The sequence below is a fragment of the Heliconius melpomene genome, chromosome 13 (genome assembly GCF_056956725.1).
Source record: "Heliconius melpomene rosina isolate 202511_hmr_F chromosome 13, ASM5695672v1, whole genome shotgun sequence".
In the NCBI taxonomy this organism is placed as follows: domain Eukaryota; kingdom Metazoa; phylum Arthropoda; class Insecta; order Lepidoptera; family Nymphalidae; genus Heliconius; species Heliconius melpomene.
In genome coordinates this window covers 800374-821618 of record NC_140401.1, presented here as the reverse complement: position 1 = coordinate 821618, position 21245 = coordinate 800374, and the positions used below count along the sequence as shown (strand labels likewise).

The 21245-nt window shown below is 33.0% G+C and overlaps 1 protein-coding gene across 1 annotated transcript; it reads left to right on the top strand.

The window, feature by feature from the left end:
* Positions 1–8335: 8335 nt before the first annotated feature.
* On the top strand, positions 8336–10215 carry LOC146532383 (uncharacterized). Its single transcript, XM_085196485.1, has one exon. It carries the CDS (start codon positions 8598–8600, stop codon positions 10047–10049), a length of 1452 nt encoding a protein of 483 aa, XP_085052611.1. The 5' UTR covers positions 8336–8597; the 3' UTR covers positions 10050–10215.
* Positions 10216–21245: the final 11030 nt, after the last annotated feature.

Here is a 21245-nt window from a genome sequence, read left to right as displayed (position 1 = left end):
ATTAACCCTTCAAAGTGCCATCGGGTCGTAAAGGGAAGGGAGACACGGGTCTAACATTAAATTGAGACATTTAACATTGAATGCGTTTACACTAATGGTTAACTGGGATCAGAATGACACCGCGGCTAAATTAGCCTTTAAACACGGTGTTTTATTCTTTTCGACGACAATGACGGCCGTTTGAAATCACTTAATGATAACTGTAATACTTATTTTGAACTATTGTTATGTTATTGAAACATTTAATTATTTTTAAAATCACCGTTTCCCGTACACAGCAGGGCAAGCGGAGAGTTCCCTACTTCTTATTATTTTTCTGCATCATAATGAGCAAGCAGAAAGAAATTACTTTAAGTGTTTTAGTTTCCGCGTAAAATTAAAACGAAAATTAATTTAAATATCAATTCTAAAAATTAAATATTCTTAAATGGAATTCACAATCGTTAAAATCGGTAAAAAGTTACACTTATTTTTTTGGCTAAAAATAAATAGTGATATAACTGAACATACTTCTTTAAAAAACCATCCTAAAAGCTGAACACTGTATAAACTTGGCCAAAATTTGATTTAATTAAGTTATTTTTATCAATATGCTCTTTCATACACAGTAGTTGGCAAACAGATCGAAGGTTCTTGGCAGTGTGAAAAATTATGGAAAATCAACAAAAAACAGTTCATAAATCACACAGGGGCAGACGGACCGTTACTCGAGTCTGAATACGAAATGAGATACCAGTCATTTGAGGGTTACAGCTTTTTATATTGTTTTGAATAGATAATTGCGATTTTTTATGCATAATTATGTGAGGTTGGTGAAAAAATAATTATTTTTTACAGCTTAACTTTGTCTCGCATATAGCAGTATAGGTAAAGAAAACCTAGTTTAAAGATCCACCGTCCACCAGCACACTCTGCCTAATTTTCGAAACATTACTTGTTGAATGATGGAACTCATATCTTTGTCTTGTTATCCCAGCGAGAAGTAAGTAGGTCACTTTCCCATGAGAACATAAAACCCACAATCATCGTATTCATAGATAGACGCTGCCGATGCACCATGATGGCCTAGAATTGAAATGGATGAACATAAAGTTTTATAAAATCTTTTTTATCCCTTGTAATGAGTGTATTTTTTTTTCATTGATCAATTTCAATTTATTGTTACAATTAGTAATTCAAGTAATTTGTGGCATTTTTCTCCGTACAATATCGTAAAGCGGCAACTGGACTATAATATAATTTCGTGTGAATATTTATATTATAAAAAAAAATTGTCGGCTTTTTTCACGGTTATACCATGCTTTATGAAATAATCCGACTGAAAATCATAAAATAGTTTTAATACTTAGTTTTCCCTGCCTATACATAACCTGCATGAAAATAAAAAACTATTTTAAACATTTTTAAAGAGGTATTTCATTTCCCAATGAGAAAAGAAAAATACTTTTTCAGAAAATATATACCAAATGTCTTGATGTCTTGAACCATTTCCAAAAGACACGGATTCATTCCCGCTATGTTCAATTTTTTTTACGCTTTCTAAAAAACTATAAGTACATACTGTATAAAAAACACTTGCTGATAATCCAATTGTGTTAATTACCAAAAAGTTCTCCTTATTTCAGATTTATTAAAAGGGGAAATATTAAAAGCACGCCACAATGGAGCACTTATTCAGGCGGCGCTTCCTGCCCTCTGCCATTGTTTTTTTTTTCAACTTTTTCCCATTTATTTCATTTTCAGAGCAGGATTTCTTGAACCCATATTTCACGCTCATATTGTCTACTATTTGCATAGAAAATCTTATTTTTTTCTGCACCTTTTGTGATTTTTTTATTGTGAAAATTCCATAAAGAAGCGCCTTCTACTTGTATCATTTAACTATAAATATTTTTTATATCTTCAAGCTGTATTTCGTGCAGCGGTACAGCGTCTACCCGTAAAAAAAATTGGTTCTGGGTTCGATTCCCACTAGGAGAATGATTTTTTTTCCATTTCTTTGCTCTGGTTCGGGTTCTGGTTCGTCTGGTTCTAGATAAACCGCAGCGAAGATTGACTCATCAATATAATTTTGAAAAGCCGGTGAAAAGTAAGAAACGGGGTCTAGATATTATGTTCCATTTGCCTATTCTGCAGTATACGAGATACAACGAGAAAAAAAAGCATGAAGCTGGAAAAAATCACCTAATATATGAATCTCTTTACGGAATACCCTACAGAGCGTTGATTCACATATGTCTAAGTGGGTAGTTATAATTAAAAACCGGGGCACTCGACTTGGGGTAACTTAATGCAATTATGCTTGAATTTTTCGCGACATATGGCCTCCGAAACGTTTACCAGCCTAGGGTTGCGGTTTCAAAGGGTATCGATTTGGTAAAAAGATATACGATTGTATTTAGTCGTATTGAATCTTTTTTGGTGAATATGCTGGATTCAAGTAAAAAAAATCATAAAAATCAGCGGGATTCACATTTAATATTTAACGATAACGTTAATCGTTTTTGAATTTGAAAAATTTCAGATAGAATCATATTTTGGTTACTTTATAAGTTACGTGTAGAATCTACGTGTAAACATTAACATTTGACAGCTCGGATCATTTACTTTTTGAGCATTGGGTACAAATTGAACCGACTTGATAATGCAGCCGGGACCTCTAGTGTAACTCTTCGGACACTCGGGTGTAAGACACTCGAGTGTAGGCTCATGTAATTTATAGTTCCAATCACATTCTATATCACTTGTAGCATTTGTTATATAAAAGTGTACTTTCGTTTTTCTTAATTATATACTATTCCAATTTATATTAGCTGATCTTGATATAGAATTGTATTATAGTAGACAATTGTATTATACATATATTTAAAATATTGGTAATAAAAAGCAAAGTTGTATTTAGTATATTGGTTCCAAAAAATATGATCCACCATAACTAACGCCCTAACGTATTCATTAGGGAACGTTCCCTTGAGTAAACCGCGGCTCTGGAGTGCATATGGCGAATAAATGCTCTTCGTATTCTCCTACTAACTAGACAATTACATACTTGACCGTTTCTAATATTACTTGTAGCTATACGGTTTTAAATGACCAAAAATATTTGTTGTTTCAGATTCACGCTGTATCCCGCATACAACAGGGTAGGCAGAAGGAACCTATTATTAAAACACTCCATTTCCCACTTTCCACAGATTTTTTGGAGACTTTGCATGTTGAGTGGCGGAACTCAATGCCGTGCTTTCCCTATTTTTTTTGGGACTAGCAAAAAAATGCGTAGCTTATATTAGTTTTGGCATTAGCCAATAAGAGCTATGTTAAGCTTAACTTACATTATTAAGTGAAATTCAAAGATTTATAAGGTTCTTCGGCAACTTAAAGCTTTACATAGACAGGCAGAGACAGCCTAGGTTTAAAACATGAACCCACAAGCTTTGCGCTTATAATACGGATAAAGAAACAGTTCCATTGCGCCACCATGACATAAATATAATATCTTTAACTTGGCAAATAGTTTTTTTTTAAATTTCCTTTCGAGATTTGAAATTTTGCCCGTCCATAAGTTATGCAGCTGAAATCAAAGTGAAATAAGTTTTTTACACGTCATTTGCAAAATTGGCTGGAATATAGAGTTAAATCCAGAAGGTTAGCGAAATATAGCATCCAACAAAACAATATTTTTTCAACGCGAATCAGTAATTACCTAATCAGTTCAGCTAAAGAAATATTTTATAATATTAGTACAAAAATGATAATCTATAACTTCTAAATCCGCAAATGAAACATAAATATCTAAAAATACAATCGATATTAACGCAATTCTATTGAAATGCGAACATCAAAGTAAATTACAAGCTGATAATGATAACTATAGTACGAATACAGAATACTGATCATTAGAACTATAGTGGATCAGATGGCAGACCACTAGCGCATATGTTGCGCGATCACACAGTACGCGACTAGTGCGTTTTGATACTTGAACATAAATTAACTATATAAAAATTATAAAGTTTTTTTATTCGTTTTCAAATATAACATTAAATAAGTTGGTTTGGGGTTTATAATAAACAAATTCTAAGTGATGGCTATTTTAATATAGGTATTACAAAAACACTTAATCTTAATACAAATTTCATGCTGTATCCCGCACACAGCAGAGGGAACCTAGTGGTAAAAAACGTTTCTCACTTGGTGGATGCTAAAATTTAACGCCTATGTTTTTTTGCCTCACATTATAGATACTTGTATAAAATTTCCTAAATTCAAATTCACCCAAAATGCACCGAAGTCATCGGGACTTAATTTATCAGCTTCACGTTTTTTCCCGCACGGCAGGATGGGCAGAGGAGGGAATCTAATGCTAAAACACTGCGTTATCCACTTTTTGCCCAAATATATTGTGTATTACATAGAAATAATACAAATATAAAAACGTATCATCCCAACTATTCCCCTTTGTAACAATACAATACGCATTATTGCACGGCTTTGTACAAATGTTTATTTGCGAAGCGCATTACAACCCGACAACTGGACTAAAACTGTCATTATTATCACAGAAAGTAAGTACTTAATAGTATAATGTCATATGAAGTTTATATTTTGGAAGTAGTGATGAATCACTCATTATTTGCTAGGCTAACCATTTTTTTTTCTTGTTTCAAACTTTTACAAGTTTAAAAGCTTTTGTGCCTAAGCCTGTTATACACTGCTGTCGGCACGTCAGTCAAGTCTTGAATATATATTATAATAATAATTTATTTCTTAGACAAAGTTCATAGTAAAATTCAAACCTTGTAAGCATCTGATGCATCAATCATTTCATCTCAAATATGATTCTCTTCAAAGTGCATTTAACGCGTCCCATATGGTAATGGGCACTATGGGGGTGCCTTGTCCATGGCTTTTACACCATATGTTACAAAAATTTATAAAACAAGTGGGCTTCAAATCCCACTTTAATGTTAGGTTATTGCGGATTCGATTTTGAAAATATAAAACTACCCTCATTTTATCTGTATTCCTATTAAAAATAGAGTTCTAAATGCAATGCGCTTGAGTTCAATTTAATTGTAATTAAAACCAAACGAAAATTAACTTTAACTACTTTGGAATAAGACTTAAATTTAAGTAACTTTGAGTGATAATATTATATGAATAGTTAGCATTGCCATAAGTTTAGAACGCAATGGTTAATAAATAGGTGAATATTATTAAACGATCGTATACTTTATGTATAACAAAATAAGGTTGACTATAGAAAAAACTTTAATCTATATGACATTCGAGCGATTAACAGGGTGGTTGATCTAAAAGAATTATTCAAAGAAAATAATCCCTTAATACAGTCAATACTTAGGTTCTAATACAAAATATTTCATAGTAATATAGCCTTTATTAAGGTGTTCAATAATGAACATAGTCGTTTGGAAAAATATATTGTTATTGATCAAGTTTTTTTGTTGATTTCTTTTGTTGTTGCACACATATGGCAAACTTGTATTAGTCAAATAGGGGATTCTAAGCATATTTTAATATTTTGTATAGAACAGGTGTTTTTATTAATAGTGACTATCAGAAAGTAATTGAGTAGTAAGTAAAATTTAGTAAAAAATACATAAATAATCATGTAAAGATTTTTTTAAGGATTTGCTTTAAAAAAACTTTAAAGAACTATTGCCATTTCTCTGCTATGATAAGAACATGTCACGTTGAGTTCCATCATCATCATCTTAAATACAGTGACATATATGAATGTAAAGTGGATATTTGGAAAGAGCTCTATATATAAAATAGTTATAAATAAATTACTTCACGCTGTATCCCTAGCGGGGTGGCCAGAAAGAACGGAGTGCCAAACGCTGCGGTAAATTATAATATCAAAAATTAAAGCTACGGCGTTCCAGCATTCAACAACCAAAAAATTTAGCGGAAAGTAAACGGAAGTGTTTTAACGGGGAGCGGAGTGTCTTATTACTATATTTGAGTTCCCTCTGCCTACCTTACTATGTGCGGGGTACAGGAGGAATTAAAAAAATATTATATTTTGTTAACGAATATTTCGATATTCGCCCTCAGCAGCCAAAGTCCTAAACTTTATAAAAAATAACAAAGCTTCTACATCTTAGTTACAAACAAAAACTAAACAACAAAAAAAAACAATTAAAACTACAACAAATAGTGACGCGACAATCTCAATCAAGTCCATTCCTTCGGGACTAGAAGAATACAAAAAGAATATTAGCAGCAACACCGAGTAATCTGTCTACGACAAGTTGGAAGGCAATCGAAGTGTCACGCCAATCTAAGTTGCAGATGCGACCTCTTACCCGACATCATCAGTCAATCGAGTTAGATAGTAGAGCTTAAAGTCAGTTATTTGAGCTTTTGATACACTTTATTCAACTTTTGTTTTTTTTTAGCTTCACGCTGGTACATAGAAGGGTGGGTAAAGAGAACCTGGGTACCTAAATAGTGTTCAAATTGTTACCAGAGCGAGGGAATAAAATAATAAATATTTTATTTTCTCGAGTGGAAAACGAACTCACAGCCTATGGCATTTGTAGTCACATGTTTGTGCCCATGCTCCATGACTGTTGATTTAGTATTAATTAGTTTTTGTTTCTTTTTGGTAAAATATTGTTTTCTTTATTGCTAATTAAGTCATACTTGTATATGAGAATTAAATTTCTAGATATCAAAACATAATTTTTCAAATAAATATTTTAAACTATCTAATCTTAGGTATTTAACTGACTCTTACGTTCAGATATGCACTTGTCACCATAATTTATAATAATTAATTTATCTAAATCTATATTATTCAAAGTATTTATCAACACCCCCCGTACGTTGTTAGCACACGTGCCGCAAATTACTTATCGGGATAAACTCTGATATGTCAAAGTTAAACCGATTTATTGGTTATTATGTTAATTCATAAATAAAGAATTAAAAGTAGTGTTATTTTGTCCGATTATTATCTGTAATTTTTTGTTGGTTTTATATGTCATTTCATTTTCATGCTTTATCCTGCGTGTAAATGGCAGAAGTAAACGCTACGCTTTGTCTTATCAAAGCAGCAAAATCAAAAGATATTTATTCTTCACAATTTACTATGATTATTATATAAAAATACAAATACAATTGTAGATAATCACAATTAAACTTTAAATATTATTGTATTATCCAAGAGAGATCCAGCTCAAATCTCACTAAGAAAAGAATTCTAAGTTTTTTATAAATTTTATCTAAAAAATATATTATATTACAGACCAGCTACTAAAACTTACTTATCTCATTCTAAATCTTACAAAGGAACGTCATTAACGCTACACGAAGAAATAAATGGAACAGCTTCTCAGAGTGAGCTAGGGAATGGCCAAAAAATGGCTAAAATCTGACAAATGACTTTCCTTTAACGTCTGCGCCCATCTTATTATCATTACCCACTACCGAACAGAACTCATTTGATTCTTCTTAATATATATTTTGGTTAAAAGAAAATATACCTTCTTGCATGAATTTTTAAGCTCCTTTTGCTATATCAACATCTACTAAACCAAATTCTATTTTAGTTATTTTATTTTAAACTTTGTTACTAAATAGCAAAAGGTTCAGTTTAGTTTGATTCGTCTAAATGTTAGATATCAATTTGAAAAGAAGCGTCTGTGTTAATAGCATTATTCGCAATCTCATCCATACACTCGGGGGTTACGACTATAGCGGAATATCATTTTTTATCCCACATATAAAACATATTTATTACAATCATAATCGTTATAGTTTTTCTAGTGCCTTGTTTGCCGAGATAAACAGACGACAATAGTGGAACTTTTTTTTAAGAATAGGGCGAAATGGTAAAAATATTTGTTTTGTTATACATAAAAGATTTTGTTATAGACAATGTTAAAACTAAGTGCTGATTATGACAAATAATTTATATTTAAATAGGATAAACATCTCAATTTTTAATTATTTATTCTTAATATACTATAATGTACGAGTATACATAAAATGTGGTTGAAAATATTGAAATATTTGTTAATAAAAATTTACAAATAAAACCAATAAGTTATAATTTTTAATGTGAATAAAAACATAATATGTACCAAACAAAAAATATACATACATATAATATGATAAACAAAAATGTCTTAAACTGAAATATTAATTTCCAACTTTTAAGAACCTGTGAACGTAAACGTAATTCCGAGCATACACGCAAAGTGGCTCCCGATTTTCAATATCATACTGTCTTTGTCGAGACCCTGCCACAGCTACTTCCAATTCACAGCAGTTATTATTATCTTGACCCGGTGATTGTCTCACTCGCTATCATACAGCTTCACGGATTGGACGGATGTTTTAGATCATCCCTCCTTCTTGCCTCTCATTGGTCGCCATGCCACGCCCCGTGGACAGAAAGCCTCAGTCAAGGGTAGTTTCCAACCCCACTTATATATTTTCACCCTCATGTCGCGTTCACATTCGTAAAGTCACTAACGGGTAATACGCACGCGTCTCAGTGGGAAACGTTGCGAACTAAGTAACGAAAGTTTTGCTCCGAGTGAAACTTATTAAATGAGTAAACGATGACAATGGACATTCAAAATAATTACCAAAATTATAAAGAGCACTCTCCGGATTCTAAGGAGACCAGTTCTAATATTGAAAGTGCTAAAACTTCACAACATCCGAAGGCCGACATGCAGCCGACTGTGATTGGTCAAGGAAAAGCATCGAAACGATCGTTTGATGTGGCGTTTCTGATGATGCCCGATGAAAAAGTTCGGCAAGTACAACCTGAAAGACAATTAAGAGTATCGAAACAACTCTTCAATACAGAAGAGTGGGAACATCAATCTAAAGTAAGAGTTGCGAATGTATATAAACAAAGTGAATATTCTAATGATAATACTCTTGATTGCAAAGATCAGGACGAAGATAGGGTCCGTATAAACAACAACATGTCACCGAGTTTTGGATCCGATATAAACATTGACGTCGGCACAGATGAATATCCAAGTAAGTCGATGTACTGTAGCGATTCCGATACTTCTGAACGATCAAGGAGCCGCCCTAACTCAAACGAAAGTGCTAACAGGCCAAAATTTTTACATGAATATAAAAATAAAATCTTCGATGACCCTACACTTATAAGCATACAAACAAGAGCGAGATTCGAACATCGATTCGGAGAAAAACAGCATGAGATGTCACCAAAAAGCGCATTCACAAAAGTTACAAACTTCGCTGTCCGTTCTCCAAATCCATCAGTCAGTCCAGACAATCTCCTGTACCAGAACTCTGTCAGCCCACCACTATCCGCTTCAAGCCCACCATCAAATTCATATAACAAGATGGGATTTAATAATATGCTGACACCTGCACATTTATTAAACACTCATAATTTTTTTAAATCGCAAAATATCCCGTCAACTTCACCAAACTATCCTGAATCTACTCTACAACGTACTACTACTTTTAAAGCTATGGAATATCAAAATAAAAATGAAGCAAAAACTCCCCAGATGTCAGCGAATAAAATGAACTTTCTACCATTTAGACCTGAACTATCATATTTACAAGCTGGACCGTCTTATCCTTTCAGTGTACAAAATTTCCAACAGCCAAATCCAGACATTATGAAGTTTCCAGGTCCACCACGAGAGCCAGTAAACCCTCTCATAGCGAATCCTGCAGCAGCAATTTTGAGTACTCTCCTTCCTTCGACTATTGCGGCTTTTACTTTACCTGCCCAAAATGTGTGTGCGAAATGCAGTATAAGTTTCAGAATGACTTCGGATTTAGTCTATCACATGAGAACACATCACAAAAGCGAATCGACCGGGGACCCGAATAGGAGAAAAAGGGAAGAAAAACTGAAATGTCCAGTGTGTAACGAAAGCTTTAGAGAACGACATCATCTCACAAGACACATGACAGCACACCAGGATAAGGAAGGTGACTTGGATGACATAAGTGGCCAAAGTTTTAGTAAGAAAAAATTCTATCCCCACAACGGACCTCTTCTTCACAAATAATTAATCAATTTTTGGGCGAAGTTCCACTTTTATCATTATTACCTAATATTAGTAAATATAAAACATTTGAAGTCCTGTTAAAATCCAGTTATTAATTAGAAACATTGTTATTGTTGTTTAATAATATTATTCATGTGCAATATTAGTTAGGTGTTCATTTTGTAAATATTAGTCATAGTTTATTCGTCATTAAACATATTACGAATATACATATATGTGTTGCCTTTTAGTTATTGTTTTATCATCAATCTTTTTAATCATGATATTAAAAAAATATGACTTTTTATAGTTAGTTATTGAAAAGCAAATTTAAATTAAATAACTTAATAAATACACAATGAAATATTTAAAAATGAATCATGAAAGTAATGAAAGAATCATTTAAATAAGTAAATTCGTTAGATCTCTTTAACGCCACTAGACGGATAACACATTACCCTCCCTTGCATCGCGTAATTGGGTAAAATTCATTCTATAAATATTTTTCCTATTTTTAGATCTCACTTAAATAAAAAAATGTAAAATATCTTATTTCATAACAATTTTGGTTATCTTCAGGATGTAGTTAATGAGTAATTACATAATGGTTTACGGTTACTGAACTCTTATTGTTTCATTTTTTTATCTTCATCTAAAAACGCTTTTCCTTTTCACATAAGGACAAAAAAATTATACAACTCACTTCTGTGCTCCACTTTCTCCCTAATTGTGGAGACACAACATGTTGAGTGGCGAAACTTAACGCCACGTTTTGCCTCGTTACTAGAGCGAAGAAATTAAATAATTAAATATTGCAATTCCTGGATTCATATTATGTTTATATTTAAAATATACCTAAACTATATTTCCACAAGATTGCTATATAAAGTGTGCCATTGTCTGTCATCAAGCAGTACCTATACGCAATTATAGTTTTTTTTTAAATAAGATAAATACGTCAATGTGTGCGGAGACTATTTCCAAATATTGATTGCCTCACGTGCAATATTTCAAAATACACCGAAAGACCTTTACGAAACCAAAATAATCAAAAAGCAAAAAATAGAGAAAAAAATCACTAACTCTATTTATCCATAAAATATATTTTAAAAATATATAAAAATAAAAAAGAAACTGCTATTAAGTTATCTCCATGAACAAAACAACCCCGCCATGATATCAGTAACGAGGCGCAGCGTGCCCAATTAATGTGTAAGGGTGTCTGATAGAGCGATCACATTAAATGCTAAGAGAATATGAGCTTCTAATAAATTTAGGCCTACATGTATGGATAAATTTGATTTTGAATTTGTTTATCTGTTTTTTACACACTACTCAGTCCCCATTAATGTTTCCGTTCTTTACTTTTTGCAGACTTCTGGAAGCATTGCGTTTTAAGTGGTGAAACTTAACACCGCGATTGCCTTGTTACTAGAACACTTAAATGAAAATAAAAACACTAAATACTTAATTTCCTCGAATGGAAACGAACCTATAACCGTTTTCGTATTAGATAACCCATTTATGGAGGAAGGCACATCATCGTTTTGATGTAAGCTAGGCCAGGGCCATCTTAAGCAAATAGAATGTGTTGTCGTACACAACTCTTAATTACTTCCACCGAATTCTGAAGACATTGCGAGTTAAGTGGCGGAACTCACCGAGCTTTGCCTCGTTACCAGCGGAAATAAAAATATTTTTTTCTTTATAACATAAAATAATTTAAAATTGATTTTTAATTATTTAAACAGAGGAAGAAATTTCTAAGTCAACTTTCTAACACGCGTTTTAAGTCGTTTCCTATAACCATATATTTTTTTAATTGTACTTCCGACCTCTATTACTAAATCCAATGCCACTGCACCATACAAGCTAAATAATCTTATATATACAAGTAAAGTAGTAAACTGATGAGTTTGTTTGGAAATATTATTTTAGAGTTGTATACTCCATGCGTCGTGGAAAGCTTATTTATATAGGTATACTCGTATAGTGTAAACTATATCATCGATTCGCTGTAAATCATTGTACCCAGTTATAGATTCCTCTTAGCTATTTCCATTTGACCACAGGACCTGAGAAGCCACAGCCAAAAGCTGGTATGGTTTTTTCAAGCTTCACGCTGTATCCCATATAAAGCGGAAGAAGCAGAGTGAACCTAGGAACCTAGTGTTAAGTCAGTCCGTCCCCATTAAGACACTTTCGTTTCCCACTTTCCGCCGATTTCTTTCTAAATTGCCTATTGAGTGAGCATTTAACTAAGTTGGTAGAGAGTACCTAGAGTTAAAACACTCCTTACCCCAGTTTTCACCCACTTTTCGAGACGTTCCATATTGAATGTAGGTACTCAACATCGCGCTTTGTCGTGTTACCAGAACAAGGAAATGAAAATAACTTGTTTGCCCGAGTGGGAATTGAACCCACAACATTCGCAGTCACGACGGTCTTTAACTACGGTCGGCCTAATCATCTACACAATAACAGACATTTTAATACAAGGGTGAAAATGGCCTACATATTTAGCTATATAGGGTGCAAGCGTGTCTAAGATGCATAACGAAATACTTGTGAAAAATTTCGTTCCCACTGTGGGTGGTAATTCGATATGTTATACTGACGTAGTCACTGGTTCGAAGTCCGTGGTTAATTCATATGGGAAATTTGTATGGGAGGTCAGACTTGATGTGTTTATTGTATTTTGTATTATGTTACTATCATTTATATTTTCTTAACATGTATACATTTAACTTAGAGTTGCATCACTCGTCTTTTATATTACTTTACTTAAATATGACGACTAATAAAAAATGAAATTTAGTACAAAGATATAATTATGTAAAGACTTATATAAAGAGGCTTCATATGTTAGTAAACTACAACTTTCCGCCCAATATTCGTGACCTTGCGTATTGTGTGGCGGAATTGCGTATTATGTGGACAAAGCATTCATGCCTTTGAGTGGGAATCGAACTCATAAAGGTCACGTTTACAATCAAACCCAGTGCCGCTGTACTACGATGGCCTGATGACAAATTATTAAAATTATCATAAAATCTACTAAATCTTTGTGAAATTCATTTCCAATTTTGCTAAAAACTTAACAAAATACAAAGTAGCATGTACCACTTGTCGCAGTAGTCATGAACTTCACAGGGTGTACGATAAGTGCGAGAAGAACAATATTTTTGCTGGCTCGCCGAACCGTGAGTAATTTAATAGAAAATATTCATATTGGGGACACTACGCCCCACGTATTGTGTGATAAAGTATGTTTCTTTTTCTATATGAGATAAATCTTCAAATTTTATTGTAGTTTGAATGGAAGGCATTGAAAACTTTATAATAAAATGTTTAACATTTTTTCACTCTCTTCCTTTTTATTCATATTGACACATTGCCTTCATACATATGTCTCTATCTCTAATATAAATATGAAGAAAGTAAAGAAAGAGAAGAAATACGACTACTATGCACTATGTTTAATTTATCGGACCAACAATGGACTGTTGTCTTGTTACAGCAAAATAAGCAAAAACACACAAAGATTCTTTTTTAAAATTGTTTTGATGAGTTTAAAAAAACATTAAAATAACTTCTTTTGTGCAACAAAAACAACAGCGATATCGTTTACATTTCGTTTAAACTCCTGTAATAATATAACACAAAATTCTGTCATGGTGCAGCTGCACGATGGTTGTGGGTTCGTTGGATTCACTTATATAATTTAACACGCAATGCGGGATGCATCGTGAATTTAAAAGAAAAACACAAAATAAATATTTTAACTTTCAAAACAGCCTGTATACAGGAGCATGTTCGCAGACGTCGGCTCCTCGTGACGGATGTGACCCGTAATACAGACCGAGGCACATTTGAATATTGGTCGGCAGTCGGTACGCCAACAGTTCTACAACTTTCTTACTTACTCGTGTAGATTAAACATAGACTGTTTCGTAGAATACCTAAATGTATTATAACGTGTTATATTAAATACGAATAGCTATGGTCTCGTGTTGGTTATGGGTTCAATCCCGATCGGGTTAATGAATTGTCAATTAACGTTTAGTTTCCTCTTAACACGCAATTTCTATAAAAATTCGCTAAAATTAAGTGTTCTCTGTTTATATATAAAATAAAGCGGGTAGCTAAAAACTATAGATCTTAAACTTAAATCGGTATTAAATAAAAAAATTTTTTGTATATTCGCAGCTTAAAGCTTTTACTTGGGCAATTTTTATAAAGAGGACGTAGAGTTCTTTCACTCAGCACGTATATTATCAAAAATTTTGTGGATAATGAGAAACAGAGACAGATATTGAGTGTTGAGTGGCTAAAATAAGCGCTACGCGGCGTCTTGTTTACAGAGCTTGAAAATAATTAATTTCCCCTTGCGGAAATTGAACCCGCTAAAGTCGTACTTACAAGCAGACGCTATTCCATATCGCAACTAACCACATTTAATCAATCAATATAAATATTAAAACCATTTAATTTCAATCGTCGTCTCATAAATCACACCAAAACGTTAAAAACATTTGAAAGTCATACATAATTAATGAAAAGCTCAATATTTTCCACTCAAATAGCTGTACGGGGAAATATAATAAATAATGTATGTATTTCTGAACGCATTTACAAGATTACAGTATTGTATTAGCGTTACAAGATCCCCGTTGTGTGTTGAACTTGAAAGTGAATGAGTAAGCGTGACAACGCCTTATTGCTTTCCCGTTCTTAATTTTTTTTTACTAGAGCGAGGAAATAAAAATAACTTATACCTCCGAGTGGGATCGAATCCACAACCATTGCTTTTGCAGTCATGCGCTGTGGTAGGTAATGTTGGTAAAATAAAAACATGTAATTATTAGTTACTTTGTAAGAACGGTGAATCCATATTTCCATAATACTTACTTGGACTCCCCCTTAATTAAAATTTAGATCAAAAAATAAAATTTCGATTCGATTTTTAGTTCCCAAGATAATTATGAACCATACAAACAAACACTTATCAAATTTTGCACACCTGTTTGGAAAACTAAATAGATCATCATAATCAAGTATTATCTAATTCTTATTTTCTCTCCTTAAAAAGTTTTGAACACATTTGAAAAAGTTTTTTGTGCATAATCCATGCCGAGGACTGCTACATTTAAGAGCTTCCGTTGTTCATAAGTATATTAAAAAACTAACCCAATTCAATATATTGCGAAGCCACGAGCCAATCGCTAGTAAATTATAACTTACAACGTATCAATGATATTACAAAGCGTCATTACAAATGATTAATCGCCAGCACACTTCACTAATCAAATTCAAATTTGAATCTGCTACCCCCGTTCTGTAGAGCAGGCTACGGCCACGACTTGAAAAGATTGTAGCTTTATTAAGCGTGAAGCAAGGATTCGTTACGCGCCACCCGGAACCTATTAGGGACGAGATTTGTATGACTTTGTATGGTAATGTATGAGGGTGAGATAACCAGATAGCTATTGATGGATATTGTTCTGATTGAATTCAATTATTTTAGGATGTTTAGTGTCTATGTAGTCACATATGAGTACACACATACAACTTGGGAGGTCGATTTTGGGATTAAAATGGTGGAATTTGTATTTTAATTGGATAAGTACTTTGGCGTTAAGTTCCGCCAAACGGGAATATGGTAACTTAACGTTCCATTGGATTCTGAAAATCAAAACAAAGTCTCGAAAACCGAGAAAAAAGTGATAAAGGGGATGTCTAACACTAGACTCTTGGAATACTCTAATGCAGAGCGAAGCTAACCAAAGCGGAGAGATGAAAATATTAATAAATAATAATCCTTTCCCTCGAGTTGGAAACGAATACAGAACCGGCGTGTTACAATAACTTGGACCACTGCGTCACGACGGCCTCAAACAATTAATAAATAAAAAGCTATAATTTATCGGGAAGCTTCCGTTCTAGCATAGGGTAGGACAATAGGCGGAAGACATAGGCGACGGTCTCTGAGCACATATTTTGGCTTACAATTTTGCACGCTCTTAATTAAAGGGTAATTAAGAATACTAGTATGAATTCAAAAAGAAAACCATTTTATATGTTTAAAACTAGTTTTAACTCACGACTTGGGTAATACTCGTTCCAGTGGTAACTTCATGCTGTATCACGCACATAGCAGGTTACCCAGTGTTAAGACACTACGTTCCCATTAAGACACTTCCGTTACCCACTTTATGCCGAACGCATTGCGTGTTGAGTAGCGAAACTCAACGTGTGGTTTCTTATTTCATCAAGTGCAAGTCAAACTTCTTGTCTATAGAGAAAAACCTTTAAAGGGTGACATTTTAATATGTTTTTATTATATTATAATTATGCTAAATTTGGCAAGTTCCAAAGTTTATCACCAACAAAAGCAAGATGTTATAATATATTCTGTGAATATTGCAATAGGAGCCGCTTATTATTTTCTTATAAAATGCTATGTTCCACTTAAGATTGTATACTTATTATTTAATTTAAGTATTACCAGGAAAAAAATATTTAAAAAATAGTGTTAAGAAACTCGACGGATCAACGGTTCTCTAAAGGAGGGCTTTTTAGCCGATTTTCAGTTGTTCGGTAGATATTTGAGAATTGTGATATTTTAGAAAAAATCGGATTCTTGAAGAAAATTGGCAAATACAGCCCGATCCTGCGAATTTGTATAATTATCATGTTTACTATTTAAAATAATAAAAATTCTCAAGTGGAACAAAACTCTTAATACCCGAAGCGACGGCATACATCCATATTAATTTGGACCATATTTCACTGTGTTTAATTCATATGCTAATAGTTACAAAGTGTTGTAGAGCGAATATTTTGCTAAAATGTGTAAATTTTAAATTCTTTAGAATATCTTTTTGTATAGAGATATACCAAAGTTATGATATTTTTATGTTTGAAAAAGGAGCGCTGAGCTAGGGCAGTCAACGTGCAGTGTCAAAAATTTATCAGAAAATTGAAAATGGAATATGTTACTCTAAGTTCACCATTTCACACCACCACCCTTTTCACGCCATTACCATGGGAAGGTTCCCATGCTGAAAGAAACGTAAAGCTTTAAAAATTATAAATGATATAATATATTTTTAACACAATAATATTTACCACACACAATTCGAACACATTACCATCATAGAAAAATATTACACACTACTACTACAAAACATAGCTGTTTACATTTCAACGATTTATGCTCCTTAAATATAATTTTCAAATGTAAATTCGTTCAATAAATCTTATTTAGCTCTTACTGTTTACGGAGCGCGGCCATCTGCTAATGCAGGAGAATAGTCTTTATATTAAATTTACTCTAAATTATATGATTTTAGTACTAAATCATCCATTTTGTGACATAAAGCTGTAGAACTTATCTGCATATGTATACAAAAATGAATTGCTGTTTGTTTCGGTGAATTTTAACAAGAACTCGACCAAATTGAGTGAAGTTTTGTATATTTGTGTATACTCATTGGATTCCTGGATGGTTTAAATGGTTTGATACTATTTGGACTACACTACATTATAAGAGGGGCACAATAGTATAACTGACGGTTGTGGGTTCTATCCCGTCGTATAAGCCGTGAAGCTATACGAATACCAAAAAGCTTCTTCAAAGAGTCTGTAACTGTCATCAACCGCATACATACATGCCCATGTTTGACATATTTTTTAGTTTTACGCTGTGTACCGCACTGCACATACCAGAACAGTCAGACGAAAACTTGGGAAGCCACAGTTAAGACACTTTACTCCAAATAACAATTAACGTGACATCATAATTTTTTTTCGAACATTTTTTGAATTTGAAAGAAAGTTATTTGTGAGCATGCCCATCGTATCCTCAACCGTGGATCCACGTTTGGTTTTTACTTACATCATGTCTCCTATCCTTACTACCTCTCGTAACAAAATTTATAACTAAACCAAGTTTTACAAAGCTTTCAACTGAACCGAACCCCAACTACCCCACACCTACTTCCGGTGTAACATGTAATAGTAATACAAAAGATAAACTTCTACCCTTCCGAGGTCCCTATTGTTTATAACATAAAATATATAACGATACATAATTACATATGTATACAGGCACTCTTCTGTCTGCAGTGAGTTTACATAACTAGCTTTCACCCACTGCTTCGCAGGTTCTTTTCGAACCAGTAGTTCCTATGATTAGCCAACCAGACATAATGTTATAAATCTATAAAATTGCAGCAAAACTGTAAATACAAAAGAACTAAACACTTGAATTTGACTTGGACCTGCAATTAAGATAAAAGAGCATTTTTCGGTTAATTATACCTTAGCTTTTTGTCTTTTTTATTTATCATGACGCGAAGTGTAGGATAAAAATTCAGAAACTAATAGTCAATACATCAAGTACATCATTAATTTACATAATTACATTAATTTAAGTCCGCCGCCCATGTGCACTATACTAAAAATAAAATGTAGCATTTTTACTTTCGCCATTTAACACACCTTCGATCTCGAAATCGTGGGGAAAGAGGGAAACAGGGTGAAGCGAAAAAAAGATTAAATTAAATATTTGAAGTAATTCTTCAGAGTCTAAACAGAAATAATTTCAACGTTCTATCGCGAGGGTGCTTACAGATCGTTCATCAGTGAAACACGTCTCCATTAACTATCGATATGGACATAAATCCGCGTGACGCTAATGTGATACATGGTGAGATGACGCGGTGTAAGTTTATTCTCATTGATTGTTAAGGGGAAACACCTCTATCTAAGCTTTTAAAAATAAATTTCATTTGTTGGATTTGAAACTACCTAGAAACATGATGGCTCCTAGGTTCGATCCCCATTCAGGCAAAAAAGTATCCTGCATTTAACAGCATAGGCAGGAGGAACCTATGATACTCTTGTTCTCCTTGTTGTTTTCGGGACTTTTCGTGTTGAATGACAAAACACCACGAAATATTTTAGAAATGAGGAAGGAGAAATAAATAGTTTTCATATATATTATTCTTATTAATTTTTAGTCAATAATTATTTCATAACGCTCGTACATTAATGAATATACATGATGCTTAAAGGAAAAACTTACATTAAGATACAGCTCACATTTTATTCCACATATACAAACAAAGATTAAATCTTGTCAGAAATTGCATATACCCTTAAATAAAAATATGATCACCCGATATCGAACTCGTGGACTGATTTATAGGTAATCTACACTTTCTAAATGATTGTTATTTGACGAAGAGCTTTCTCCAATAATAGTTTAGCTCTTACAATCCCATAAGGAGTAATGGAAGAATGTTGAAAATATATAAATTAAATTAAAGTCGAGTTATTTCTAAAGGTTTTGTGATATTTATTTGTTTTTATCTCACATTTAGTTATCTATGAGTGGTTATGATTATTTTTAAAATATTTTAATTTGAAGCTTCGATAGACAAAGTGCGGTTTTAAGTACCGCCAACAGTAACTCCGTTCTGTGTTCCTGTTTGCGGAAATTAGGGAACGGAGTATATTAAGGTGTATTAAGGTCTTCTTACAGTATTCGCATATAGTAAGGTACGCAGAGGGAAACTGACAACCTAATGTTAAGACACTCCTTTCGCATTAAGATACTTTCGTTCCTCATGTTTGACTACTAGGTTTCCTCTGCCTTTGCATGTTGGTTATCATCTGGTTTTAAACTCTATGATTATAGGTTCGACATCACTCGCAGGAATTATTTTTTTCATTCGCAAGCACAATTTCACGAGACTAGGACAGAAAGTGGAGAACGGAGTGCCTCATCACTAGATCTTTTCTATAAAAGAAAAAGCGAAACTAAAAAAATATATTTAAATACATTTCAGTAACAGTAACAGAAATAAACAACAAAGTAAACGCCATTATACAATGTTATACCCACAATATTACAATACCCAGTTTCCGTATGTCATAATTTTTACATTTTGCATGTTTTCCAAACGAAAGGGAAGCACTCTGATGCTATTCGGCATATAGTTAAATCAGTGGCGCGTGTAGATAGCAATAAAATATTGCCAATACAGCCCAATGTACTGAAGATACTGTGCAAAATATGGGAATCGTTATATATGGGTACCTATTTACGTGTTAGGTACGTAAATCCTATTCTCAAAGATGGAAATTAATATATTGTATTTAATTTAAATACTAATTTGTTAAGTAAATTTATTTGTATGTATGAGAGTTCATTTCGTCGCTTACTTATTTATATTTAAGTAGATAGTAAATAGTAAAATAATTAAAGATTTTTTATTAAAAGGAAGCTTATTATTGTTTGAAGCTCGCGCCGTATCCCCGTATACAGGCTGAGGTAATCTACTGTTAAGATATTCCCTTTCCTAAACTTCGTCTTGTTATCAGAGCGAGAAAATAATAATAATTAATACCCACGAGTGGGAATCGAAACCGTTCGTTTACTCTCCGTGATGACCTCTACAGCGTGTTACAATAATAAATTTATTAAATATTTACATAAAGTCCCATTATATAATATTTACACATGTTTCAAAATAACCAATAACCAAAACACAATAGCACAATAATTAATCTCTCACAAAGACAATAGCTTCGCGAAAGCTTTTTTCAGGCCTTACCGGATGTGTCCTACACATCGTCTGTCTCTGTTCCATATTCCGAATTAAGTGCATACAAGAAAGGGATAGCATTTTAAAGCGGATTTTGAGAACGATCGGTGTTGTGAACGCAGGAAACAATACTCGATTCCCTGAATTAATGACCGCTACTGAAAATGAGGGGTCGTGAACCGTTGGTATATAACTTCAGTTTTATTAATTAAAAAAAAAATAGTCTTAAGACACTCTTTTCTACTATTTTTCCTTAAATATAATCAATCCTTCAGAGGAATGAAATATCCTTTGGCCACTCTTCGTGATATTGCAGGGATCGTAAAAAGCATTTTACAGGAAAATTATAATATATGATTATTATAATATTATAAATGTGAACGTTTGTGCGGATGGATGCTTGTTCCACAAGCAACTGAACCAATTGAGATCCAAAATCTTATGAAAAAAAATTAGTAAAACTTAATAGCTTATGCATCAAAATAACGCATAGGCTACAATTTATGTAAACATTTTATATAATTTGGCTATAATATAGTAACTAGGGACCTAAGCGCGGCTTCAAAAACTTATTACAGTTTAGGCACACTTAGGTCACAGT